This window comes from Aythya marila (genome assembly GCF_965140915.1).
Source record: "Aythya marila genome assembly, chromosome: 21".
Taxonomy (NCBI): Eukaryota; Metazoa; Chordata; class Aves; order Anseriformes; family Anatidae; genus Aythya; species Aythya marila.
The window spans coordinates 1,549,042-1,575,387 of NC_139062.1; the positions used below are offsets into that span (position 1 = coordinate 1,549,042).

General features: G+C 54.6%; 1 protein-coding gene across 1 annotated transcript in view; it reads left to right on the forward strand.

Moving 5' to 3' along the window:
- Nucleotides 1–24,951, forward strand: part of AJAP1 (adherens junctions associated protein 1) — a 41,992-nt gene extending 17,041 nt beyond the window's left edge. The window contains exons 2-6 of the mRNA XM_082777208.1: nucleotides 2,318–2,919; nucleotides 16,261–16,348; nucleotides 18,375–18,617; nucleotides 19,847–19,977; nucleotides 24,385–24,951. Coding sequence (XP_082633334.1) covers nucleotides 2,318–2,919; nucleotides 16,261–16,348; nucleotides 18,375–18,617; nucleotides 19,847–19,919 — 1,006 coding nt within the window. The 3' untranslated portion in view covers nucleotides 19,920–19,977; nucleotides 24,385–24,951. The remainder of the gene's footprint in view (nucleotides 1–2,317; nucleotides 2,920–16,260; nucleotides 16,349–18,374; nucleotides 18,618–19,846; nucleotides 19,978–24,384) is intronic.
- Nucleotides 24,952–26,346: the final 1,395 nt, after the last annotated feature.

Here is a 26,346-nt window from a genome sequence, read left to right on the forward strand (position 1 = left end):
GTGCCACCGCTGCTGCGACTTGAGAATGTCATGAGCAAGCAGGAGGAAATGGGATGAGGGGAAAAATCTGCTTTCCTCTGGGAGCTGCCAATCCCAAGTACTGAGGACCGGTATTTTGTCTTTGAGAAGCTAAAAGACAACAGCTGGGATTCAGCGACAACCGAGTTTGGGCTGGTTTCATTTTCCTTCTCCTCATTCAGTGGCTATTAATAAAAGTGCATCATTTGCACTGCTTTCTCCTGGAGGAGCAGCCCGGCAGCGGAGAGGTTTTGGTGTGCGCATGTGCGCGCATGGGTGCTGTGGGCGCGCTGCTCGGGGTGCGCCTGGTGCTGGGGAGGTGCCTGGCACCCCTCCTTCCTCACAAGGAGAAATTTCGCTTCAGGAGCTAGGCGGAGGCTGAAATTGAGCCTGGCTGGGGTGGCAGCAGGGCTGTGAATATTGCTAAGGTGATCCCACGTGTGATGCTCTCTCAGGAAGCCCGACCTCCTGGCTGCTCACCGGCTTTGCCCGCGGAGCTGCCGGCGCGCAGCACGTGGGGACGTTCTTTGTGCCCAAATCCGATTACTTCTGCCCCGTGGGTTAGCGTGTGGCTCGGCTCCCAAAATCTCACCGGGGACAGGGCCACGAAGCTAGCTCAGGGTGAGAACCCCCACGCAGAACCCAAGGCAGAGGCAGTTTCAGCAGGAGCAAAGAGATCTCGGTGCCCCCAGCGCAGCCGTGCCTGGGGGGATGGTGCTGCCTGGGTGGGGCGCTGCACCCGGCCCAGCTGGCCTCTAAAAAAACGCACCAACAATGTATTTTGTGTGCCTTTTTTTTTTTAACATCTTGAAATTTTTCCTCCCCCAGCCTGAACTATTTTGGTTTATGTTGTTTGTTGCTGGCTCTTCCCTTTCTCCTTCTGCGCTCTCTCCGTGCATCGCCTTTTTCCTCCCCAAAATAAATGCTGTTATGCTCTGAAAAAATAGCCAATTAGGAAGAAAAAAGAAAAATGCTTTGAGCAGAAAAAGACTGCGCCTCAGAGTATCCAGGTCATCTCCATTGGCTTCATTTGCTCACGCACGGAGGGAGTATACAATTCTTCTGTCAACCAGATGCACATTTTGTAGTGCTACCAATGACTTTACGGGGTACAGTGCTGTGGAGGATTAGTCTATTTAGCCATATAAAGCTCTCATTAACTCCTGCTGAGTTCGACAAAAGTCTTTCTTGTGCAAAAGCCGAATAAAACAGAGTAAAGATTTTTGGGCTTTGGCCTATTAGTTTATTTTATTTTCTGAAAAAGCAAAAAGCCCTGCATATCTCAGGTGTTTTCCTTCCGTGAAACACTGCGCTTCACGTGAAATAGCATCACAGGGGAAGGCACGAGCTAGAGCAGCGCTTCTCACGGTAAGATATAACCGAGAAGGAAAGAGAGGTTTGACATGAAATAATGGTGGCACTTTACATCAAAGCAAAATTTAAAATAATTAACCTGCTGACAGTTCAGTGCGATTTCCAGCGATTCCGTTTATCCACGAGGAGCGCAGCGAAGCGGGCTGCCTGTCGTTCCCTGCCGCGCCGGGGGCTTCGCCAGGGGAAGGAGCAGCGCGGGCGCATCCCGCGCGGCAGGCGCACACCCAGCCCTCCCCGCGCCCGGGGAATCGCTGCTCCTTTTGAGTCACGGCGACCTGATTAATAAGAAGTGGGTTACACACGCAGAAGCGAGCGTTCGTGCGCTCTCCCTCACTAACTCATTGACTGGTTAGCGCCGCCGCCGCCTGCCGTGGGCTCGCACGAGGCGAGATCGCATCCGGCGCTCGGTGCCGGCGCGGCGCGGCTGCTGCTCGTGCCAGTGGGTTCCTGAGCTCTGTGCAATCAAATGCAGGCTGCGGTGCACACACATGTCCTCCACCTCCTCCCACCTCACCTGAGCCTTTTGCGCACCTCAAACCCCTGAAATGAGGGATGGAAATGTCCCCTAGGCCAGCTCGATGGCTGCTCAGCGTCAGGGATGGAAGGACGTCCATCCATGGCTGCTCTCCCTGCTGCAGCCGTGCCTTTCACATAGCTCTTGGGATCTGTGCCGTCCCCCTTTGGCAGTGAGAAGGGGAGCGGGTGACTGGGGCATCCTGCATTGCTGTTGGGAGAGCGCTGCCTGGAGCACGAGGAGGTGGCAGCGTCCCCTCGCAGTGCTGATGGGGCTGGGGGGTGTCACCAGGTTGGACGTGGCTGGGCTGCAGGGTTTCGCTCCCCACCTTGGGAAGGGGGTTGCGGAAAGCCATCTGTTGTGCCCGCCGTGCTCTTCCTCTCTCTAACACACTCCACTGTCTGTCCGCAGGTCAGGTTGCCCGCTAGGAAGCCATGCTTGGATGTTGATAGCCATGTTCCACCTCGCCATGGACCTCGCCAGCTGTGAGCCCGTCGGGGTCCGGCTCTCGCCGCGGCCGGCGCACCGGCACAGACTGCCCCGCGGCGCGCTGTGGGGCATGGGCGGCACCGAGGAGCCACGGCGCCCCGTCCCCCCCTGGCCCTGCGCCCCCCGCTCCCGCCGGCCACCCCCCGTTCCCCTTCCCCGCGCCAGGAGGCAGCTGCGGGGCCGCGGCTTCGCCCCCCGGGACGGGCGGCCCACGGCGCTGCCCGAGGTCATCGTTTGGGGCCCCACGGGCGAGGAGGACTCCCTGGAGAGCAGCACGCTGCCCGGCGCCTTCACCACCACCACCGCCGCCACCACCACCGCCGCCACTACCACCACCACCGCTGCCACCACCGCTGCTGCCACCACCGCTGCCGCCGCGCCGCCCCCCAGCAGCCCGGCTCCCACGCCCGGTGGCGAGGTGCCCCGAGGCAGCCCCGGCCGCCCCAGCACCGCTGAGCCAGCCGCCGGCCACAGCAGCGGTGGCAAGGACGCCCGCCCGCCCCGTGGCCTGGGAGACACCTCAGGTACTGTCTGGGGACCGAGCAGAGTGCCCGCTGTTCCATGGGGAGGGGTGTGCCATGCTGTGCCATGGTGCCGGGGGATGCCTGACCCCGGAGAGGGATCAACAGTGTTCTCTGGCTGATTGGGGTGGTTTTTGTGGCCATTTGGGGTGGTTTGTCCATCTGTCCTGGCTCTTCTGCATGTGCCAGAGGCTTGGGGTGCATCACGGCTTGGGTGCTGCACTCTGCTCTGGATCCATCCTGAAACAGCCCTGGGTAGCGGAGGCAGTACTGGGGTCTGGATGCAGTGCTGAGCAGCACGACCGAGCCCTGGTGCATGACAAAGTCTCACAGGGGATGGTAGATCCAGAGCCAGGGGATCCTGGCACGGGGGTGTCGTGGCACGGGCTGCCACTGCAGAAACGCTGCCCGACTCCGAGATGAGTGATTCCAAATGAGCGCTCGGGAAACAAATGGAAGCTCTGATTCATCACTTTTATCTGAGACATTTTCTAGCAGCTTGCTGTATTCTTCCTATTATCAGTACACATCCACAAACCATCTTCCGTAATCAAATTTAGTGCAGCACTCAGTTACTGTAATGCGTTCCACCAGCACTATTTGCTGCATGGACATGGATGAGGAAGCAGGTTCCCATTTATTTCAAATTATATTTGTTATTACCAGTATTAAACTGTGGGATACTGTTGTACAGTTTACAGAATATATTCACTGTGCATTGACCGCTTTTAGCCCACGGTGATTTTCTAGTCAAAACGAAAAGGAATTTTACGATCTAATCGTAATCCTGATGAATTTATCTAGCACGCCCTGCTTGGGAGAAAGGGGAAAACCAACCAGAATGTTGTTCCTAACCTGAAGTTATTTGTGGTGGTGAAAAATCGCCCAACCCACACGCATCTTTTTGCTAATAAATGAATAAATAAGTAGAGATAGAATCAGCTGGATGAATTAGCTGTGGAACATCGATAATTCCCAGCACAAACCGCCGGCAGCCTGAGGTCCCTGGCAGGATGCTGAGCCTCACAGCCCCGTGCTGTGGCATCGCCCGGCCCCGATCGCAGCCTCCAGCCACGGCCCCAGTGAGTGGGGAGCTCCCTGGGGGCTCCCACTGCTGCTCTGAGCTCCCATCGGGGCTTTTCCAGGATCAGAGCTTTTGTTAATGATCTTTCCCCTGGGTGGTGGATACAATAAACTCCTTTCCCGGGCTAAGGGACCTTCTTATCTCAGCCTATCCGCCCTAAATTGAAAAGTGCCTGAGCTCCGAATTTGCTTTTGTTGCCATTATCCGTGCTAAGCACCCAGTGAGGTCTTGGAGGTGAGCGCAGAGCCCTTTCTTGCTGTACATCAAATCCCAGCGAGGAAGCTGCTTCGTCAGAGCGAGCAGCCCTGGTGAGCTCCTCGGGGGGAAGACTCCATCACCAGGCACCAAGGCTCAGGATGAGGAAGAAACTCTTGTGCTGCGGCTGCATGTGAGAAGACGACCAAAAGCTCCACCAGGACTGCTGCTGGGGAAGGGAGGACACCAAGGAAAAAGGCATTTAACCTCTTAAAGCCTGTACTGCTGCCAGCTACCACCCCATGGCCAGCCTGGCTGCAGGGTGGTGGCTCCTGCCAGGATCCCGCTGCTCCATGCTTCCCTTTGAGCACGAAATGGCAGGAGGGAGCTGCAGGAGGTTGAGAGCAGCATGTCGGCAGAACCAGGGTCCCACCTGGCCCTTCACCGTGGCAGGGAAGTGGCCAGCAGCACCCCGAAGCACTGGCCACGTTGCTGGCGGCGCGCACGTGGAAGCCCATGCGTCGTGCGAGCCCTGCTCCTCTCCATTACATAAGCTCTAGCGGCTGGAAGTGTTTGTTCTCTGCCTGGAAAAACATATGGCTACAAATTAGGATTAGGTAACTTGTTTGTACTCTTGATGTGCCTCAGTGAACATCACAAATCGCCATCCTGCAGCCCAGAGCAGTGGCACCACCGGCGGTACGGGAAGGCAAGGTGCGGAGGCACCGCGCTCAGAGGCTGTGGGGCTTCAGCCTCCCCGGGGCCAGCACCTTCAGAGGGGCTCCCACCAGCTTCCAGCCCACCAGCAGCACCCTCGCTGCTGTCCTGTGTGGTCTTGTATGCAGTCGGAGCGGATCAGCTGCCGTGGCACTGGTGGAAGCACTGCTTTTCCCCCTGCTGCCCTCCCTGCGCGCACCCACAGGGAGCCGCCAAGCTTTGGGGGACAAAAGCTTTCTCCTTCCCTTGGTGTGGGATGACGGCTGAGGATGGGGATGTGAGTCAACAAAGTGACTGGGAAGGGAATGTTAATTCTCTCCAGAAATGATTTTAGATGGTAGGAGAAGCCATCGCTCACATGGGCACAGCCATCGCTGTGCCTTCCATCCACCCTGTGCGTGGCCAGGAGGCCCTGTGCCCTGCTGGCAGGGCCGGCGAGGGCAGGGGACCTGGTGGGGACCTGGTGGGGACCTGGGGGGGGCCTTGTGGGGGCCTGGTGGGGACCTGCACGCTCGGCTCCCATCACAGCACCGCTTCCCACACTTCAGCAAACGTAGTGGCATTTGGTTAGGCAAGCAATTACAGCAATCCTGCTCAGGTTTTCCTCTCGCCCCACTCCTTCTTGGTTAAGAAGAGAGAAAAAAATAATAAGAAACAATCTTTATGTGACTCACCGGCAGAAAAACAAGCCTAAAAATTTCAGTGGAATAGCGAAAATCCTGCTTAGGAGGAGAAAAGATAGACAAGTGATTGCTGCTGATGTCCAAAAAAGAAAAAAAGGAGGTAAAGCGCGGCTCTGTTTGTGGTGGGTGTTATCGTGCAAGATTTTTTTTGCTTTTTTTTGTAGCAAGTAAACTGAAAATCAGGTGTGTTTATCCCTGTGCCACCTATGTCTGCTCAGCGCCTGGCAAGAGTGCTGATGGCAGTCAGATGGGGACTCAATATGTTCACCCATGCGTAGTTTATGCTTATGGTTTTCAAAAATGTGCTTCCTTTTTCGGGGGCTGTCATATTCATTTTACGATGGAGCATGTAAGGAGCGAAATAATTAAAATTCCATCGTGCTGCGGGAGGCAAAGGTTGTAACAGAGCTTTTGTCGCCGCGGCAGCGCGGTGCTGTCTGCGGGCTGCTGGCCTCCGCAGGAGCGAGGATCTGCTCTTCCTACTGGCTCAGCCAAAAAAAGAAAAGGAAAAGCGTGAATCAGGGGCTGTCAAAGTTTAAGCATGAATTGCGCTCGCGGAGTTGTCTGAGGCCTTCCTTTCGGTATTATTAGAATAAAGCCATCTTTAATTAAACCTTTAAGTGCTTTATAAGGCAGGAGGCTTTATGTGCCGTCTGCTGCTCTTAATGGCTGTTTGATGGCCGGTGCGCCGTGAATTTGGCACCGTGCGCTGCACGCGGCGTGCTCCTAACCGAGCTGGTGTTGGTGCCAGTGGGCACCCCCTGGGGCATGGCCGGGGCTGTGGGGTGGCGTGGGGCTGCGTGGGCATCCAGAGCACCGGCAGCAGTGCTGAGCTGGCGGCTGCCCCCAGCACCCCCTCCCTGCACGCTGCTGGGAGCGCAGCGTGGATAAATGATGGCGCGGAGACGGGCGCCTCCCTGCCAGGAGGTGACCCTGCCTTCAAACAGAGGGGACGGGAGAGGGGGCGCTGGATGCGACGAGATAGCGCGTGCGAAAGGCTTCAAAGGAATTAATTAAAGATAAAATGCGTTTAAAAGAAAACCCTGGGCGGCCGGGGGGGAGCTGCTGCTTTGATCCGCCCGCAAAGGCGTCGGGAGCCGCCGCAGGCTCGGCCCTGCAGGGGCAGCGATGGAGGGGCTGGGGTGGGGGGCGTTCGCTGAGCGAGCACCTGCAGGTGGTGTGCCGGTGTCCCCTGGTCCTGGCCCTGCCCCACCGTGTCACTGGCACCCCAGGTGGCTGGGCTCCTGCCCGGAGAGGTGCCCACAGGCAGAGGGGGCTGTTTGTGTGACCCCCACATCTCGCCATGCAGAAGAGGAGCCCGAGGCAGCACAGAACGGCTGAATATTTATCAGTTTGGGCTTGGTCTCTTTGGAGGCATCGCTCCCAAAGCTGTCTCACAGCCATGGTAGGGGGCTCTGGCCAGGCTGCACGGGTTGGGCAAGGCAGGGACCTCAGCGCAGCCCCCACCCGTGCCGCCTGGCACTCCCACAAGCTCCATCTGTTTGTCTGTGTGCAGTTAATGAGGTACGGCTGAGCAGGCAAGGGCTGACAGGCCTCAGGACAGAGCTGCAGAGCCAGCACAGGCTGGGATGTGCCGGGGGGGGGCTGCATCCCTTCCCCTCTCCTGGCCTGGCATTTGGGGCCAGGGACTGGCAAGGATGGGCTTCTCCTCCCTTCCCGTCCTGAGGACTGGATGGGAAACCCATCAATTCCGCAGGATTATCAAGCTTTCAACTGAAATCTCTCCTCTAAACCTAAAATAGCTTCTATTGAGCTGGAGGCAACGCACGTTTTGTCCACCACGCCTGCAGGAGGACTCGTTGGGGCCGGTGCCCAGCGGCGGGGCCGGGCAGTGCCATGGAAAGAGAAAAATCAGGAAAATCCATCTCTTCCCCTGTTACCGCAGAGGCACGGTCGATGTGTGTCCCACCCAGCAGCGAGTGCAGGGCCACCGTGTCCCCACCAGCCTGGGGTCTGTGTCCCCTCGCTGGCACAGCCGGGGGCCCACGGTGCCACACCGAGGGACACCGGCGAGGCACAAGAGCCGGGGCTGGTGCTTGTCCTGCGAGGTTTCCTAAGGAGGTTTCTTAAGGCCGGGCATCAGCTGCACAACAGCACGGTTTTCCTTAAGGGTGGAGGACCTGAAAAAAAAAAAAAGCTGAGCCTTCTCTGACGAGGGAGCAGGGGCTGCTGTTTTCCCCGGGATTAGCAGATGTTGGGCGTGCTTGTGTGCCTTCCCCCACGTGTGGCTAAATGAGCCAGAAATGCTCCTCTCCTGCTCCCAGAAATATTTATTGCTTAGTGATACTGGCTGTAACACCTGAGCAGATAAGTCCCCGTGCCTTTAGCGTAAGCCTCCAGGATCTTCTTTCTTGGCACGGGCATTTCCGAGCAGCAGCAGGATGTTCTGCTCCTTTCCACGGTCCCACTCAAAATGCCAGGAGGTCTCCAGGAGCTGTAGCTTTTGGTTGCTGAAGAGCTGCGCTTTATTGGTGCTCCCTCGGTGGGGTTTTGGAGCTGATGGGGGTGGCTTTGCAGCCCTGACCCCGGGGGCTCCCCGGCAGGGCTGGGGGCACAGCGCAGCATCCCCAGGCTCTGCTCTGCTCTGCGAGGGGCTGAGGTGTCAGCAGGAGCCGAGCCAAGGACGTTTCCCAGCACACCGGGTCAGCCCTCTCGTTTATCGGAGATTATTTTTCTTAAAAGCTATTAAGCAGCACCATGGGTAGAATTATGGCAAAATCGCGCTGATCCCCCTTGGGAAAAGGCTATTTGTGGCTGCCATTGCTACGGAACGGTCACGCCACTCTCCCCATTGAATTTTTCTATCCAAAGGCATTTTTACAGGCTGGATGAGACTTCTGGGGATCAGGAGCAGCATGCGTCTTGGGAGCATTAATGCTGCAGCCCTATTACTTCTGTCACTGAGGTGAGAAGGACAAAGCCAGCAGTTCGGCAGGGCTGATCTGGGGCACATCCCTGCGTGGCACGCTGTGGTGTGTGCTTTCAGGGGGCTGGGGGAGCTGTCATGCCTCTAAAACCAAGCCAGTTCTCCCCAAACTCTCCGTGACGGTCACGAGGGCTGGATAGCGGAGCCATAAAGTTTCTCAGAAGTGGAATAAGGGACCGGGCGCTAACCTGGGCTGTTGTGGAGCCCTGGCGACTTGGAGGCAGGACCGCACAGCGGGCAGGGATGCTGGGGGGGTGCGTGGAGGTGTCCCCGGGCACGTGCTAGGTGGTTTTGCCTGGCCCACTGCTATCCCCAGGGGTCTGGTGCCCAAACCTTGGCCACCCTGGAGCGGGGACCACGTGCCTGCTGCCTCCCTTCTGCCGTGGCGTGGCTGCAGGCTCCGGCTTCTGGCCGGACTCAGCCTGCTAGGACTCAGGCGAGGAACCAGGCCAAGCACCATCGATAGTTTCCAGGCCAACGGCGAGAAATCCTCTGCTCTCTCGGTTATTTAAGGCAGCGGGTTCTGGGCTGCTGGTCAGGCTGGAGGATGCAGCGTGACCGGCTGCCTGATGTGCTTCTGCTCCGAGCTGAATGCGGGCAGAGCAGCAGCAGGGCAATGACACGGGCTTTCTGGCTTCTGCACGGGTTTTGATGCTTTCACGGTAACTTGCTGTGGAAATGACTTAGGAGGTTATTTTGGCTGGGGAATAATTCCCGCAGGCACCAACTCCGTCTGCATTTTCATCGTTTCCCTCTTTTTAAGTTCTTCGGCTGCTCTCCTGAGCCGGTTCCTTTTTGCTGCCTGTTTCTGATGGCCTCTCCCTGACCGGAGGTGATGCTCTGATTGATGAATGAGAGGCAGCAGGGCCTGACCTCGTGTGTCTAATTGCGGGCTGCAATCAAGCTCTTCCCTCCCCAGCTCACCTTGTGCCATTCACGCCGTGCCCTGCGCCCACCTCCAGCAGCCCCTCAGTGCCCCCCGCTCCTCCCTTGCTCCCCCTGTGCCAGCAGAGCCCGGGGGCTCCTCAGGGCTCCTGCCCCCAGCCAGCATCTCACCTGGAGTCACCCACGAGCTGCTGGGGGAGAGCAGGGGCTCAGGGTCGTAATTAGGGTTAGGGTGGGGGAGAAGGAGCAAGCGGCGGAGCTCGGGGAGGCGATCAGCGGGCGTGTGTGCAGGAAGGCACTTAGGTGCTTAATTGCAGCTCTCCTGGCTGAGATGGAGCAGGTAGTCGGAGCAGCTGTTGTTTTTCTGCCGCCAACGGTAACTCAAGATTATACGCTGCAAAACAAAATGAAGCTGTTTCCTCTTTTTTTAATTTCATGCAGCTTAGAGGCCTTGATGAGGGTCTTCAAAGAGCTGCGGCTCGTAGCTGTTTTTATTGGGAAAATGAAAAATATGGTCTCCCTAACTAGTGTTGTTGAAATAAAGACCTTGGGGGATAGAGGTTCTCTTTGTTTTTAATTAAGAGCTTATATCTCCTGTTCGCTGCCATTGCACACTCCTGCAGTAGCGACACATTAGTCTCAAATGGATTTTCTCGTGGAATTAATTCTGTTGATGCAGAGCTGTCCAGGAGCTGTTTCAAAAGGTGGACAGAAAGGCCAAAATTCAGCACTTTCATCTTGGTAGCAAATATATGGTCTTTAACATACCAAAAAAAAAAAAAAATTGTCCTAGCAACACTTTAGCAGCAAAAAGTGTCCAAGCATTTGCCTGCTTTGAGAAGATTGGTTTTTTTTTCCCCTTGATTTTGGGAACTCAAAATCCCATTTTCCAGTTTGATGCATGCCTCCTGTCCTGCGTCTGAACAGGCGAGTCCCTCGGCTGCTGCCTGTGTGGGTGCCAGAGGTGGGTTTCCATAAGTTTGTGTGTCCTGTTCTCCAAAATGAGGAACCTAACACTGAGATGTCTCCTGAAGAGATTTCTCTGGTGCCAGATCTGAGCATCTGGGGCTGGGGCAGCTCCGTGGTGGGGCAGCCCTAGCTGTGAGTCGGGCAGGGGTCTGCGTGGGCAGCGGGCTGGGCTGGGACCTGGAAACGCCAGCCTGGTGCTTCATGGGGGGAGCAGTCCCAGGTGAGAGCAGTGCTCAGCAGGACGGTGTGCGAATGGAAAATCCCAGCCATATTTCAGCATTTCCAAGGGTTCAAAGAGCGCCTTTGAAGAGCTTTCCCTCCTGGCATGCGACACATTAAATTCTGCTGCACTAGCAGAAGCACGGGGGTTTGGACACACTTTCAATTCCATTAAATACTTCTCCTGTAATTACCCTCGAGTTAAATGGTCACTGCGTCAAATTTACTAGTAAAAGCCTTGTAACAGTGAAGTGCTTGCAGTCCCCGTGCCGGGAGGAGGTCTCTGCTCCGTGCAGCTGCAGCTGGCTGCACCCGAGCGGCGGCGCCGTGCCGGGACCCAGCAATAACCTGGCTGCTGCTCCGGGTATCAGCGTGGCATTAAATGACCACCTGCTTCTGTAATGAGGTGGTGGCAGCCCTGTGTGGTTTAAAATGTTTTCAGCCTTACTTTTGCCAGGAAAAGGGGACTTCAGCGGGTCTGAGCTGGGTGCTGGCAGCACCCACCCAAAGCTCACCTCCGTGCGCTGGGACCCCGCGGTCACCAGATGCTCCGTGAATGTGCCAAAAGTTTACGCTCCCCTAGGAAAAACCTCCTTGCGGGGGGAGCAGCAGGGGGGGAGCAGCGGGTTTGCCTGGCTTTCCTCAGGAAAATTTGTTTTTTTCTCTCATTTTTTATTGGTTGTAAAGGAGGAAGTAACAGAAAAACCCTAAAAAAATGGGAGGATTTTTAGTAAGAAATTAAAAAAAAATAAAAAATCTGAGCAAATCAGCATGCAAATGTATTTTGTGTTGAAACAAAGTGTGGAAGTGTGATGGTGAAGGAGGAGACAGTTTTCCATTGAGAAGAAGCAGCCTCAGCAGGCTCTGGACGTGGGATACATGTCCTTGCGCACACGGGTGCTGGCCCTGGGACATGCCCGGCCCTGGACAAAGCTCTCCAAGCCCAAAGCCCCTGTTGGGGATGTCCCTGGGCATTTCTAGGCACTCAGAGGAAGGAAGCAGAGCAGTGCATGAGGAGCAAAGGGTGGCACATGCAGCAGCATCCTGCTGTCCCCCACTGCTGCTGGGGTTTTGCCCGCAGAGATGCGAAGTGACGGGTTTGGCTGAAGGACCCAGGGAGTGAAGGTCCCTGTGTAAAGAAGTCGGGATGATTTTCCTCCGGAAGACAAAGCAGAGCAAGGGGAGAGCGAGGCAGCTCCTGGCTCCTGGCTGTGCAAATCCTCGCTGACGTGGGGAAGGATTCTGCCTTGCTGCTGCTTCCCGTGGGATCAGCAGCAGCAGCCAGAGCCACGCCGCAGGGGGAGCAAATAAATCTGCCCCCGCCCCGCGTTGCTGCTTCCAGCTCGGTCCCACCGCTGCCCCGGCAGCTCGGGGCTTTAGGGGCCCAGTCCTTGAGCTGAGTTATGCACTCAGGGCTGTGCACATCACAGGCTGCCTGCGCTGAAGGCGGAAGGGTAATTTTGCTTTATGAGCTATCGATTTTATTCTCCAGGTCCCTTTCCTCCAGACGGGTCGGGTTCCTACGGCTGTATTTAAAATAATGCTCTGCTCTTCGTAGCCTTCTCTCTCTGTCATCTTGCCGCACTCCCTCAGGTGCTGTCCCTTACGGGATGTTCCCGCATCCCAGAACGCCCCATCCGTTAACACCTTATCTTGCAGATTGGATAGTCCTGATCGATTTTGCTTTGTGCAGTTCTATATATTTCCTTGAAGGCCCGGAGGAAAGGATTTGATATATTTGCTAAGTAAGAACAGAGACAAATTAGTCCTTATTCTAGTGGGTATCGCTGTAGGGCTTCCCAAGAAATCATCTCAGTTACCTGTCAGGTCCCGTCCCCAGCCTCTAGCTCTGCTGTGGTTAACGCTCTTGGGAAAAACATTTCCCATCCCCTTGAAATCCTCCTAGACTTGGGTGCAGAATTAATATGCAATGCAAAGGAACCATACTAGTACATATGGCAACTTATGTATGTGCCGGAGTCTAAAATTATCCAGCTCTTCTTAAAATCCATGTGTCCTGCTCAGAAGAGATGCCATCCTTCCCAGAGCTCTGCCACCTGCAATCTGTTCTGCCTGCGTGTTTCGGGTTATGTAAGCGGAGCTTTAATTGCATCGTGGGCTCTCCCGCGCCCCTGCCGCCTCTTCCTCGGCTCCCGTCTCTGCGAAGGTCTGCTTTCCGAAGCTGCTTGTTTTCAAAGGAATCGGGCACTGGGCTGGCTTGACTTTATTTTTAGAGCCTTTCCTTTTATCTTTCCCGGCGGTGTCCCACTGGGAGCTGCTCCAAGACCGCTGCGAGCGGTGCGGCTGGCGGTTGTGCCGCCGCTGCCGGGCTCGCCGCTGCTCCTGACCTCGGCACGCGCGGGGCACTGGCACGGCACAGCACAGGGCAGGCTGGCTGCGGGAGACATGGCTGCCCTGTGCCCCTCGGGACACCTCTCCCGTCCGGGGAGCAGCGGGATGCTCAGCCGGGATGCTCTGGCCGCATGGTGGGTGCGCGCCCTCCGCTCCGCGCGCCCCTCGCTTTTGTTTCGGCAGCTGCCGCTGCCAAGTGTTCTCCAGAGGAACCTTGTCACAGTTTGTTTGAACCAATTGAAGTGTAATTGGGAGTAAATGAAGGAAATGGGTCATTTGCAAAATAGGTGCTTGAGTTGAGGGAGAAAAATAACCCTGACTCATCCCTCCTGCTCCGGCTCCGCCGGGACGCTGGCAGGCAGCCACCCGCTGCGTCCCCAGGGAGGGAGCACGGTGCAGCTCGTGGGGCAGGGGGCAGAGGAAGACCCCAAAGGACGTGTTTTTCCCAATATTCTGCCTCTCCCTGCGTTTTGATGAGCCACTGCCGGGGGTTCTGCCTGCTCGGGGGAGTGAATCAGCTAGGATTTCTGCTTGTTGCTCAGGCTCCTCTCCCAAACTCCCCCACGTCGCATCCTCTGGCAAAGCAGAGTGAGCACCAGAAGATGGTGCGTGCATCTCCTTCCAGAAACACTTCTGTTTTATTTGGAGGGATTTTGATTGTTTTGTTCTTGCTTTTACTGTTCTTTACACCAGCAGCTCTTAGCTCGTGACTAAAATCCTGGCATCTGGTGTTTCTGCCACTGACAAGGCAGAGGCAAGGAGGAGAGCCAACCCCTGAGGAGTGCCAAAGGTGCCCCCAAACCCTGGTGCCACAGCTGTGAGGGAAATGACATGGGCACAAGAAGCCCAGGGCATCGCTGTGCTGGTGAACCCCTCTGTCTGAAGGTTGCCCTTCTGTCCCCCTTCAGGCCTGTCTCCCAGTCAGGGGCATGGGTGATTCTGTCCATCGCACCCTCACTTTGTATTGAGCATCATCAGACGACGGCAGCCAGAACAGGTTAAGGTGCAGGAGCCACCACGTTACGTCTGTCTGCAGGACCTGACCTCATTGCCAACTGCAACAACACAACTATCGCAAGGAAAAAGCCACGGATTGATTTATAATGTGCCGATCCACCCTCCTCTGGACTTTTTTCCACTTATAATTTCATTGCTGTGTCATGGGAGCACAGAGGAGTGCCCAGTGCATTGGAATAACTGCACCTGACCATGGGACCAGTGCATCCCTGGCATCCTGAACCCCTGGGGACAAAGCCCCTCTGTGCTTGCCAAAGGGGAATGACTACGGGGCAGCAGGAGCAGGGTGCCCAGGTGCCTTGCATGAATGTAGCGAGGGGCAGGCTGGGCCTGTGTAGGTTCAGGCCAGCTGGAAGGCAGCTGGGGTGGATCGGGGGCCTTATTTGAAGCCCCGGAGGCTCCTATGCTGGGTTTGGCCTTTGGCAGCTGGCTTGCAGGCTGGAGGGAGGACTCAGGGCTGCAGCTTGCAGCCCATGTTAGATGCACTAACACGAGTCCTAGGGCAGGAAGACAACGCTTCCCTCCCATCTGGACCCAGGAGCCTCTTCCATGCTGGGCTGCAGCAGTGGATAGATTTCCTGTCAAACATGAGCCTTGCTCACGAGCATCATTCAGAGGAAATCTGGAGTTGCCTTGAAGCACTTTGCTTTCAGAGCAAGGAGCTCTGGCTGGGCCATCCCCAGGGCTCCCCAGGGAGGTGAGCGCTCTGCCTGCGCCGTGGGCTGCGGCTTCAGCCGTGCTCCTGGCACCGTGGGAAGCAGGAACCTCGCCGCGAGCCATTGCTGGCACCAGCTGCTTGGTGAATCAGGCTGGCCAAAGGTGACCTTGGCTTTATTGTATTAAACTGTCAAGGCTCACATCTCTGCGTGTTTGATTTGCTGCAGCTCCCTGAAAAGGTGTCGCTCCTAGCCGGTGTGTCTGTGCTGTGGGCTGGAGGGGGTCCGCTGGCCCTGGGCTTTGGGGAATTGGCAGTTCTGCAGTGTTGTGTGGGCTGAGGAGGCTTTGGGCACCTGCATGCCCCTGGGGGGTGGCAGCTCTGCCCTGGGAGCCGGGCTGGACTTGAGCGGCTTCTCTGCATTGACAGGTCTTATCAGTAGGGATGTGAAACGCCTGGTGTGCGGGTGAGCAGGGGGAAGGCAAGATAACAAATCCGAAGGGAGCCCAAACTGTTATTCTCTGTGAAAAGGCAGCAGAGCAGCACCCGGATGTGGTGCATACGGCTGCTGGTGCTGCAGATGCAGCACTGAGCTGGCTCCGGAGAGCTGCTGGCCACTGTGCCACCACCTCCCGGCACGATGTTGGTGGGGCTGGGCACGTCAAGGTGGCTCTGTGGGCTCTCCCTGGCTCCACCAGCTTCGCCTGCAGGCAGCTAGCTGGGGTTTGTCATGCTCTTGCATGGGAAGAAGCAATTTCCTTGCCACGCACACCCACACGAGCCAGGAACACTACGTATGTATTGTACGGATACATATCTGTATCTATATATAGACATAAATATATAAAACTGCTCATTTTCCTGTCATGCTAACATTTATTTATTTATTAAAAAACATCATCCATCAGGAGCTGCAACATCTGTTTGTGAAAAATAGCACATCCTTGGGCTGCAGCCAGGAAAATCATTTCATTACGAAATTGTGACTGTAAAGCAGCACAAAATCACAAACATACTGTACATTGAGATGCTTTTGTTTCCAAACTGCTCATTAGGAATGATACACGAGCCAAAATTATACCCTGTGTAAGGTGAATTAGGAGAAAATGAGCCCATCCGACCTTCTTAAGTGAGCCGCAGTTAGTACTGTAATTATTATCTCTGGTTAATCCTGCACCCACTGCAAGGCTGCGCTCAAGTTTCCCGTTCCATCCCAGAGGGTATGCGTCTTTACATTTCTTCCGTTCTTCGTGCCTAATTCATGCTGACAAGGAACATACTTGAGAGGATAGAAAAGGAGAAGCCCGGTTTAAAGATTATTTAATGTAATGCGGGAGGGAGAATTGCAGGAGCTGCGCTGCCTGCGGGCTGCTCACCAGCCCCGTGCTGGGGAAGTGCTTTGGGAGGATGAGGGCAGGGGATGTGATGGGGCACCCTGGGGCTCGTGGGAGTATCTCGGAGGTGTGCACACAGTGGGAGCTTTTGTTTTCCTCCTGCTGGAGCTGGGGGGGCTGGGCTGGACACATCTCACGAGGCTGTGGGTTCTGCTCAGTGTTACCCTGCAGCCCCTTGGGTTCCCATCTTCGCTCTCTCTGATATTTCTTTTATTTTTTCTCTGCAGGTCTGGCGGTCCATCAGATAATCACTATTACAGTGTCCCTCATCATGGTCATAGCTGCTCTGATAACAACTCTTGTCTTAAAAAACTGGTAAGGCCTCTTGGTGGTGAGCTCGGATGGGGTGGTGCTGCTGGATGGGGTGGTCAGGGGCGAGGGCTGCAACACCGGGAGCCTTCCCTGCTGGGAGCACACAGCAGCCAAGATGGGCTGTGAAAGGCGTCTCAGGATAAAGTGGTTTTTACATGGAAACTGCCCCAAGGGTCCCCGGCACCCCCTGCCTGCCCCCTGCGCCCGGGTGGCTTTGGGTGAACACCCCACCTCTTTCTCCAAGTCTGTGGTCTGATATGAGTGGGTGGTGAGGATCAAGGGGCCTGAATTCACACAGGGACATGTGTGTGTCACTGCTCGGTGACTGACTAGTGCCAGATCCCTGCAGTGATGTCATCTGGTGACGTCAAAACCCTGCCTTCTATGGCAGCAGGTGGCGAGAGTTGCCCTGCTCCTCAGTGCGCCCGCATGGCTCCGCAGGCTGCGCTTCTGTTCTCCAGCCTCTCCTGTGGCTCCAGGGCTGAAATGCTTCATCCCAGCACCTTGGATGGTGCCAGATCTAAGTGTGTCCATCCCCTGGAGTGTTCGTGTGCTCCTCTAGCTTAATTTGCTCTCATTTATTCCCTTAACATGGCTGCGCGTCTGGTAAAATAGGTTAGCTTTTTGCTTCAGGCACTCGTGACTTTACCTATTTTCCCAGAGAAACTGGCCTACTTTGAGGTCAGTCTTGCTGGGTGTAATAGTGCTGCTGCACCTCTGGGACCACGAGGAGAGCTGCAGCATGGTGCTGCTGGCCCAGGCAGTCCTGGGGTGGTCTCTGCCCTGGGTTTCTCGCACTGCCGCCCCCAGCCCCGCTGTGGTGTGCCCCCCACTGCCCACGGGAGCCCGGTGCTCCCTGTGGGCACCACGGGAAATCAGCCCCTGAGCCTGGAAGTAAGTTAGAAAAACGGGTTGATTAAAAGCCTGTTTGCTTACTGGGAGGCAAAGCTATTTGAAGTGCTGTGGAGGAAAAAGGGCTGGCACAGGTGCTGCCAGGCAGACCCAAGGAGGTCATTGTGTGCCCAGGTACCGTGGCTTGGCCAGCCACAGCTTGGTGGGACAGCTCAAGCAGCCGAATGCTGAAGCCAAAAAGGAGAGGGGGGAAATTTTGATTGGTGTGGGTGACGAGCAGAATTTGTTTGCAGTGAGTGAATTGGGCACCTGCTGGGGAATGCATGCAGGCAAGCTCAGCCCGCAGTCAGCTGTGGCACCGGCAGAAAACCGGCACCCCATGAGCTCAGCTCTGGCATTTCCCAGCACGAGCCTGGCTCCCTCGTGCAGGTTGGGCTCCCCATGTGTGAGAGGTAGAGCAGCGAGGGCTGGGGAGCAGCACACTGTGAGCTGGCAGGGCTGACCCAGATCAGTCACCGGCACCAAGTGGGACGCCGGCTGCACCTCCCGCGGGGTGCTGCGTGCCCCCCTTGGGCAGGGCGGGTGGGTGTCGGCTGCGTGCAGGGCGTGTGCTTTGGGTGCTGCTGCTCCTGCTGCAAATGTGCCAGGAACCCCTCGTGTGTGAGCGGTTCCACCCGCTCTCCCCCGGGCTTTTGGCCCCCAGTAGCCATTTGGCCACCAGCCGTGCCCAGGGTGCTCACCCGGCCCTGCTGGGGAAGAATAGCTCTGGGTGTCAGACACATTTCTGGAGTCATTTATCCCAATAATTAAAGCCTTTTGATGCCTCCCAAATAGAAGGGGTTTAACTTAATTGTTCTCATCTGCTTTTTTTTTTTTTTTTTTTTTTTCCATTTTAAAATAAGGCTTTCATTTCCCGCAGATACAAACGTGTGACTCGCTAAGTAATTCTTCTGGTAGTTAAAAGCTTATATTTAAAATTTAAATTTGCTCGTTTAAAAAAAAAAATAAATAAATAAAGCGAAATGACTGCTTGATTGCGGCTGATCTTTCCAAAGCGCCTGCATTGTAATCTAATATCGAATGATGTATAATTAATGGCCGATAACGCGAGTTCTTCTTCCAAGCGTCAGCGCCGTGTTTTGTGTCGTGTTTTCTCTTCCTCTCCTCACCGCCCCAGCTGCGCGCAGAGCGGGACCACGCGGCGCAACAGCCACCAACGCAAAATCAATCAGCAGGAGGAGAGCTGCCAGAACCTGACCGACTTCACCCCCGCCCGCGTGCCCAGCAGCCTGGACATATTCACAGCCTACAACGAAACGCTGCAGTGCTCCCACGAGTGTGTCAGGACGCCGGTGCCCGTGTACACGGAGGAGGCATTGCACTCACCCGGAGATTACAAAGCGACGTACAATGGAAACAGGTGAGGGGATGCCCATCGCGTTCCCGTGCACCTCCGGCACTGGGGTCCCCGTGCTCGGGTGGGGAAGGCTGTCCCAGTCCTGCTCAGCTCTCCTGCTGTGCCCCGTCCTTGTGGTGTCAGCTGCCCTTACCCTGAGCACCTCTCATCCAGCCCCAACAGCATTTACACCGCACGCTTCTCAGCTCCCTGCCTCCGGCAAGTAAATGTTCCTCAGATCCATCTCGCAGAATTTGTGCTGTCCTCTAAGTGGCACCTAAAGAGCTGCTCGGCTGTGAATGAGCGGTGTGATTAATGAAGGAGCAGGCTGCGAGAACCGAATGAACCATTTGTCTGGCATGAAATAATGATACGTTAACAAGGGGGCATAATGGGAGCTGACAGCAAGGTGCGAGACTGGCGAGCCGTGGCTCTGCGTGCCCCTCGCTGCAGGAGGGGGGACCGGGGGGACCCTTCCCCGGGGCTGGGCTCGCTCTGCTGCAGCGGTGCCTTTGGCTGCTCCATGCAGTGCCCCCATCTCTGCTGGCAAAGCTGGAGGGAGCCGTGGGAGGCTTGTGAGGAGGAGATGAGCAACTTGATGAGGTGCTCGGGTCCTGCGTGCGCTGCAGCTGGGCTGCTGCCCACAGCCAGGGTCCAGCTGCATGAGGGACACAAGCCTGGAAGGCAGCAACTTACCAGGCACCCTTCTAACCATCGTCTGCGTGCGTATTGTCTCCTCTGATGCTGGAAGGCAGAGAACGTGCCTGATTTTCAAACCATTTCGTTGAACCCGTGTGTGTGTGAATGGATGGTGGGGGGCACGGTGCTCTGCTTCCCCACCCGTCTGCGTGCTGCTGGGGAGGGTTCGTTGCTTGTGTGCCTCAAGGCAATGCTTTCTGTGTGGTTTTATTGGCCTGGGCACGCTCCCTGCAGCCCCATGGAGGTGATGCACAGCCCTGCAAGTGGCACAGGCATCACGGCCACTTGGGGAAATGGGGCTGCCCCCACAGGGACATGGCTTGGCTGCGCTACAAGGTGCTTGTTCTCAGGGAGAAACATGACTTTGCAGGCCATCCTTTTCTGCTTCTTTCTCTGCTTTGCACCACCCCGGTTTCCAAGGCCAATAAGCCCCCCCGAAAGCATTGCTCCAGAGGTTTGTTCTTGCTCTGAAAAGCTGATTTGTGCAGCAGGCCTCTGCGGCTTGCTCGTGTTATGCACCAGCACGCGCAAGCCCATTTTTCTGCTCGCTGCAGACCCTCGTCTTCTGATCGGCATCTTATTCCTGTGGCCTTTGTGTCTGAGAAATGGTTTGAAATCTCCTGCTGACTGGCCGAAGCCTGTTTTACTTCCCGGGGCAGGGCAGACGCCGTGTGGCTGTTTCCTGGTAGGTACCACTCCGAGCAGCGCCCGCACAGTGCCGTTGGTAGAAGTCGCTCTCAAAAACCACTCCAGCAGATTTTTTTTTCTTTTTTTGTTGTTTGCTTTTTGTGTTGTTTTAGTTAGCTTGGGCTGTTTTCACCTCCTTGTTGTTCTGGTGAAGGTGGCGCTGCTGACAGCAGTGGCAGGAAAAGCAATTAGGCTTCACCGTGTGCCATGGGATGAGGCTGGGGGCAGCCGTGCCAGCTCGAGCCACGCGCTCGGGTCCATTAAGCGGTCTGTCCCAAGTCCCCGCTGTAATGAACCACAGATTCCGTGGAAATGAAATTTCCAGTCTTCCCTGGCTGGAGCTTATTCGGAATAGCCTGTTTAACATTACACTCGGCTACTGAACACAGAGAGATAATTAGATTAGAATGAAAGGGAATAAAAAGTTAATGGCCTCTGCTGTGCTCGTGGCTGTGTCTGGGCAGCCCAGGTGAGGCACGCACCTGGCTGGGCAGGAGGCAGGGGCAGGGCACGGAGGGAGCCTTCTGGGGGGAGCCCAGAGAGCTTTTCCTCTTCAGTTAGGACAGGCTCTTACTCCCCATCGATCAGTGTTCTATCATTATTTCTCTGGTTCTGTGTGGCCACTGTCTGGAGGAGACAAAGTGCGAAGGTACCTGGCCAGAGAGCTTGTGCTGGTGAGCAAGGATCAGCTGCAGGACACTTTGGGGACAGATTCTGCACTGTCTTCAACAGCACGTGCAGGCACACGCTTAAAAAGCAAACAGCAGTAGCCTGCTATGCCTTTACACCCTAAGCTTTGTAGATTGTGAAGTCTGTCCCTTGCTTTACAAAAAAGCAAAACAAAACCCAACCCAATCACACGTAAATGTCAGCAGCAGCTCAGGTGCCTGAAGGAGAGCGACTCGCTCTGAGATGTTGCCCACTGTAGGAAACGGGCAATCCCCACCACTGGTTTTCAAGGTCCTGTGTAATTCTGTGCCAAAGAACGAGTCCTCGATCATTTCAATAGATTTCTTTAAATAGTCTAAAGCCGGCCCATTATTAAATCCTTGAAATTCTCATTGACCTGTTTTCATGGAATCCATGAAACACGTATCGACGTGCTCTGGAAAAATCTATCCAAATTTTACCTGGATCATTAGCTCTGTAATAGTGCTCCAATTACTTATAAAGTTCTGTTTGGTTTCAGTAATAATTAACAAAATGAGATTAGTCCAAAAACCCTTCTCTGTGTGCGCACACCCCTGTGCAGGTGTGCATGCACCAGGACAGCTCCATGTCCCAGCGTGTGCCTGCACCTCCTGCCTGGGACGTGTCGTAGACCAAAATTTCTTTTTTCCCAAGTCCCTGTGCAAGGTAAAACCTGAGAGCAGATGGCGTAGCTGATGGTGGTGAGGAAGCTCGGCGTGTAGGTTGTCCCCTGTCGTGGTCTCACTGTGCTGACACCAGGCAGGCACTGCCACGGGCAGGGAGAGCTGGGGACGCCTTAACAGCTCTCGTTCCTGGAGCAGAGGGTGCTGGAAAAGGTGCTTGGCAGCTCTCAGCTGCTTCAGGCTGCATCTCCTCTGGAGGTGGGAACGTTTTCCTGGCTGGCTTACAAAGCAAGCCAGCAAAGCTGCCTGCAGGTGACTGACAGACGCACCTCAGCAGAGGTGGAAGGCTGCAGGTTGGTCCCAGCTTTGTTTCCCACCCATTCCTTGCCGTGTTTGCAGGGGAAGGAGGGCCACGAGGCAGCCCCTGAGCAGGGCACCGTGCAGTCCATGGGGTTTAGAAGCCACACCAGCCTTGGTGCTGGAAACGTCTTCCCTTGGAAAGGCTCGGAGTACTTTACAAGTATTAATTGATGGCACTTCACAGCTCTTTGCTCTCTAATAAGCAAATTAGTACTACCGAACGTGTAGACTCAGAGCTCGAGGCACAAGACAGATTACGTGGCCAGGGAAAAGGATGGCAGGAGCTGAGAGAACATGTGGAAATTTTAAACAGATGAGCACTGGGAGGCTGGTTTGAGTTTAACAGAGACTTTACAGGTGCACACCTCTTGGTCTCTGCAGGGTCAGGGTGCGCAGGGTGGCACCGTGCAACGGGCTCCAGTTCAGAGAGCTGCAGGTAGCACGGGGATTTTGTAAGGAAACCCGGTGACACTCATCTGGTTACATCGCAAGCAGATGTTGATTTTATTTCCTTAGGTCAAGTTCATCCCCTGCCAGTATGAGATGTTCTCAGGGCTTACATGACACCGGAGTGGTCCCTGCCACAGCGGTGGCCCTCTGAAGAGCAGAGTTCCCAGCACAGTGAACAGCTGCTGGAGTTTTCCAGCAGATTTCATCTGCCTGCCATCAACCCCCTCCGGAGCACTCTCTCGTAGATGAGTGTCACACCTATGCAGAAGGCAGCACGCCAACTGTTCCTGTACTTAAAGCAGGGGGCTTTGCCCGTTCCCGGCAGCCTGGCAAACAGATGCAGCGGCGTGGCCCAAGGCTGTTTTCTGAGAACAGTGAAGTGGTCAATTAAAGCATTTGTGCCAGGCAGCTGAGTGAAGGGTTAAGAACCTAGAGGCAGAAGAAGCAGAAACGCCTGTGCCCTCACCAGGCCAGGTGCCCATGGAGATGAGGCAGGAGCAGCACAGCCCGATGCCGTCCCTGCAGCCCTCGGGGCAGCCTGGGGTGGCTCCTGGCACTTGGGATCCAGGGCAAAGGTTTTGCAGACCCAAAGGAAAAAGGTGGCAGAGGCTGCTGAGGAGCTCAGCACCGGCCTTTGCCAGGGGCACAGCTCAAGCCCCCTCCAGCCGTGGGGTCTGGGGACACACATAGGCTTGGGGCTTCGGTCAGGAACCGCAGCAGCAGAGCTGCTTTGGTTGGATTTTGATCTGGCCTGGGCTTTCTGAAATCAAGTTTGGTATTTCGCATTATTCTTGTCCTTAATCCCACTCTCTTTGACTGAAAAACCCCATGGAATGAGATTATACAAAAATCTGTGAGGTTGATCAAGCGCTGACCTACTTTGCACAAAGAGGCTATTTGGAATACAATATAAATTTTACATCCTGCAATGCATGCATTAAATAGTATTCATCCAGCACTACGTACATGTTCAGCATCAGTATTAGAGAAGTGGTCCGGTGAGATTTTGAAATGTTACCGGTATTATAACATTGATCTGACCCTAGCTTTTTCAGAAAACAGTCCAAATTTACAGTATTGTATGGTAATTCTGAGCTTTGAACATGGCAAGCAGCTGCTGCGATGTCCCCATTCTGCCTAACAACAGCAAATGGTTTGTATTAACATTAACAGATAATGAGTCATCATAAAAAATCCAGGCTTGTCTTCTGAGAAATAACACCATTCCCAGCACAGCCCTGGTACAAGAGATTAAGGATTCTGTAAAATCTGCCTAGCTAATTAGTTCAGTGTTTGCATTGAGAGGGTGTGCGCTGGGCATTTCGCTTAAAAATAGCGTTGAAGAAAAACCCTTGAACAGAAAATATATTGCATTTCTGGATGCCTATCGCCAGCTAGTCAGAGGTCGGAGTGCTGGTGAGGGCCTGTATGTTGGGAGCATGCTATGGGCAGCGCTTCCAGCGTGCACGGGGCTGCACGTAGAGCTCGCACGTAGCCATCACATCGTGCTCAGCTGTAACGCAGCGCAGCGATATACATGGAGTCACATACACATAAAGCAAATGGCCACACTAATGATGGGGAGTAATTGTCTTCACATAAAGGTTTAAAGATTACGTAGGGAGAGATCTGTCAGAAGATGGCAAATAAATAGCTTAAGAGGAACTTCAATAGGCTTTCTGGTTTTGATGCTTAACCAATTCTCTATTGATTTCTTTAGGGCATTTAACTTTAGAAAATCTTGTTAGTGCTCATCATCGCCTTCTCATCTGCCAGAGCACTCGATGCTCTTAGCCCGAGTATGAAAAGCTCCAGAATTTGAGAATTATCAGCAATAAATTACGCTTTGGAAAACACACTGGGGAGATAAAAGTGTGCAGTAAGGCACACCTAAGCCTCTTAGTCACTCCCACTGTTCACCAGAAGCTTCCTCCGTACCCCCTGCGTGTAGGAAGCTGCATCCTAATTTGCAGGCTGCCCTTGGAAATGATGAGAGGAGGGCAGTGCCGAGCTGGGGCTGCCCCGGGGTGGCAGGAGGAGCAGGCTGGTCCCAAAGGATTGTCAGGAACCGGGGGGAGTTTGGGGGGCCAGGGACTGTCACCTGCCAGGGGACACCCGGGCTCTCGCGTGAGGGTGGATGCTGCCAGGTGGGGGTCTTGTGCTTAATAGCAGTGGTTTGGGTACGGGTAAAAATGGGTAAAAAAGCGTAAAAGAATTGATGCCAGTTGGGATGCATTTCCCTGTTCTGACTCACTCTTTATTTTTCTTTTCATCCTTAACAGGATTCCATTGGTGAACCTGTAAAAAAAAAAAAAATTAAAAAATAATGGGTTACCTGTACCTACCATTTCTGTTTACCAGTAGGAGACTCAAAGAGCAGCGTTCTATGGGCCAAATATATTTTTATAAAAATGAACACGCCTATAGGTAACTGCATTTTTCAAAGAGCGCATTTTTTTTGGAGAAGAGTAAAAAATGTGCGAGCGAAGAATCCCGTGAAGGAAGAGGAAACCGAGAAAAACTGAAAGGAGCAGGACTGAGCATCTGGAGCTTGGGATACGGACTACGATTCTGAACCTGTGCCAATAATACCATTATGTGCCATGTACTGATGCAAAAGACTTCGCGAGAAGCAGAAGCTAAGTCAGTAACACAGAAATGCTACAGAGGACAGGGGTGGGGCGTCTCTTCTGATGGGGTCGTTAATTCTGGTCCATATACATACATACATATGATATATACACAGAGAAAATATATATACACACACAAACACTTTTTGTACTGTAGCAATTTTTGAAGATCTTAAATACTCATTTTTAAAGAAAATGTCATGGGCTAAAAGTCTGATTTCTTTAACACGCATACTATGACCTAGTTAAACCGATGTTTTCTACTTTGGCAGCTTGCCTTTCAAACCTATACGTGTATATATAGATAGACATATACATATATATATGTGTGTGTGTATGTATAAACATATATATGTATGTATACATATATATAGAGTTTTTCCTTTTTGTTTCGGGAACACATTTCCAGCAGCGGGCGGGTGACGGGCTGTGGTGGCGGTGGGTGCACGGCGGGGGCCGGGGCTGGCTGCGAGCACTGGGGGCAGCTTGTGCTGCGTGTCCCCCCCCGGGACCACCCGAGGGGCTCGGCTGTCCCGTGCCGTCGTGCTGTGCTCCGTCCCCAGGAGACGGATTTCAGGGGTCAGAGGGGTCATTTGTCTCCTGGAGAGTGACTTCTGAATTGAAGGTGACGTAAAGCTGTGCCCCGTTGTTGGGAGGGAGATGGGAGGGAGGCCGGTGAGGCTGGGGAGCCCGGCCCCTGCTCGCGGGGTCCGCAGGGGCAGGAGGTCACTGAGAGCACCCGAAGGGAATTGCACGTTTTGTGCAGGGGGCAAGAGCGAGCATCCCCAGTGAGGTTCCCAAGGGAAGACGATGCAAAGGCGACGTTCTGCCAGGGAAATTGGGTTTTGTGGCTCAGATTCAGGCTGCTGTGCTAGAAACCCATTCCTGCTGGGGTGCTCACGCCGTGCACCAGCCCTGCTGCTTGGGTCCGTGTGGGTGCAGCCCTCTGCTTGGCAGGCTGCTTGTGGCCGGCCCTGAGATGGTTTCCCCTTGTGCTGCTTCGGAGTTACGTGAGTGGAAAGGACAGAAGAGTTCAGACCAAAGTCCTCCGGTTCTTTTTGTAAACCGCCCTTCCTAAATATTAACGGTTTTTTAGAATTATCCAGATACGCATCCCTACTCATCCGCTAATTACCCAGCTCCATTTCCTTATTGTAAGTGTGCAGTTCAAAAAAAAAAAAAAAGGAAGTAGGAACTTCTGGTATTGCGCATAGCCACACGTGCAGTCTCTTGTTTCTGTATTGTTTTCTGTCCTTTTCTGATGGGGTTATACGGTCTGGATTGTTTTCCCCTCGTTTTTGGAAGCTGTCCCGGGAAGAAGTCTTCCTTGCCAGACATGTGGGTTTGAACCAAACATCTCTGAAGGTGCTGGCAGTATTCCCTGTGGCTTTGATGAACCTGGAGGAGCATCCTGAGCCCGCCCTGCCGCGGTGCAGAGCCTCCTGCCTCGACTTCTGGTGGCTGTGTGGGGCAGGAGCAGCCAGACACCAGGCATGGGGTTTCCATCCTGCCTGTATGGACCTGGTGCTGTGCCCAAGCCCGTTCCTTCTGTGGCAGCGGTGCCTCCTGAGCGCTGGGCGAGGTGGGCACGGGTGGCCACGGAGACCCCAGCCC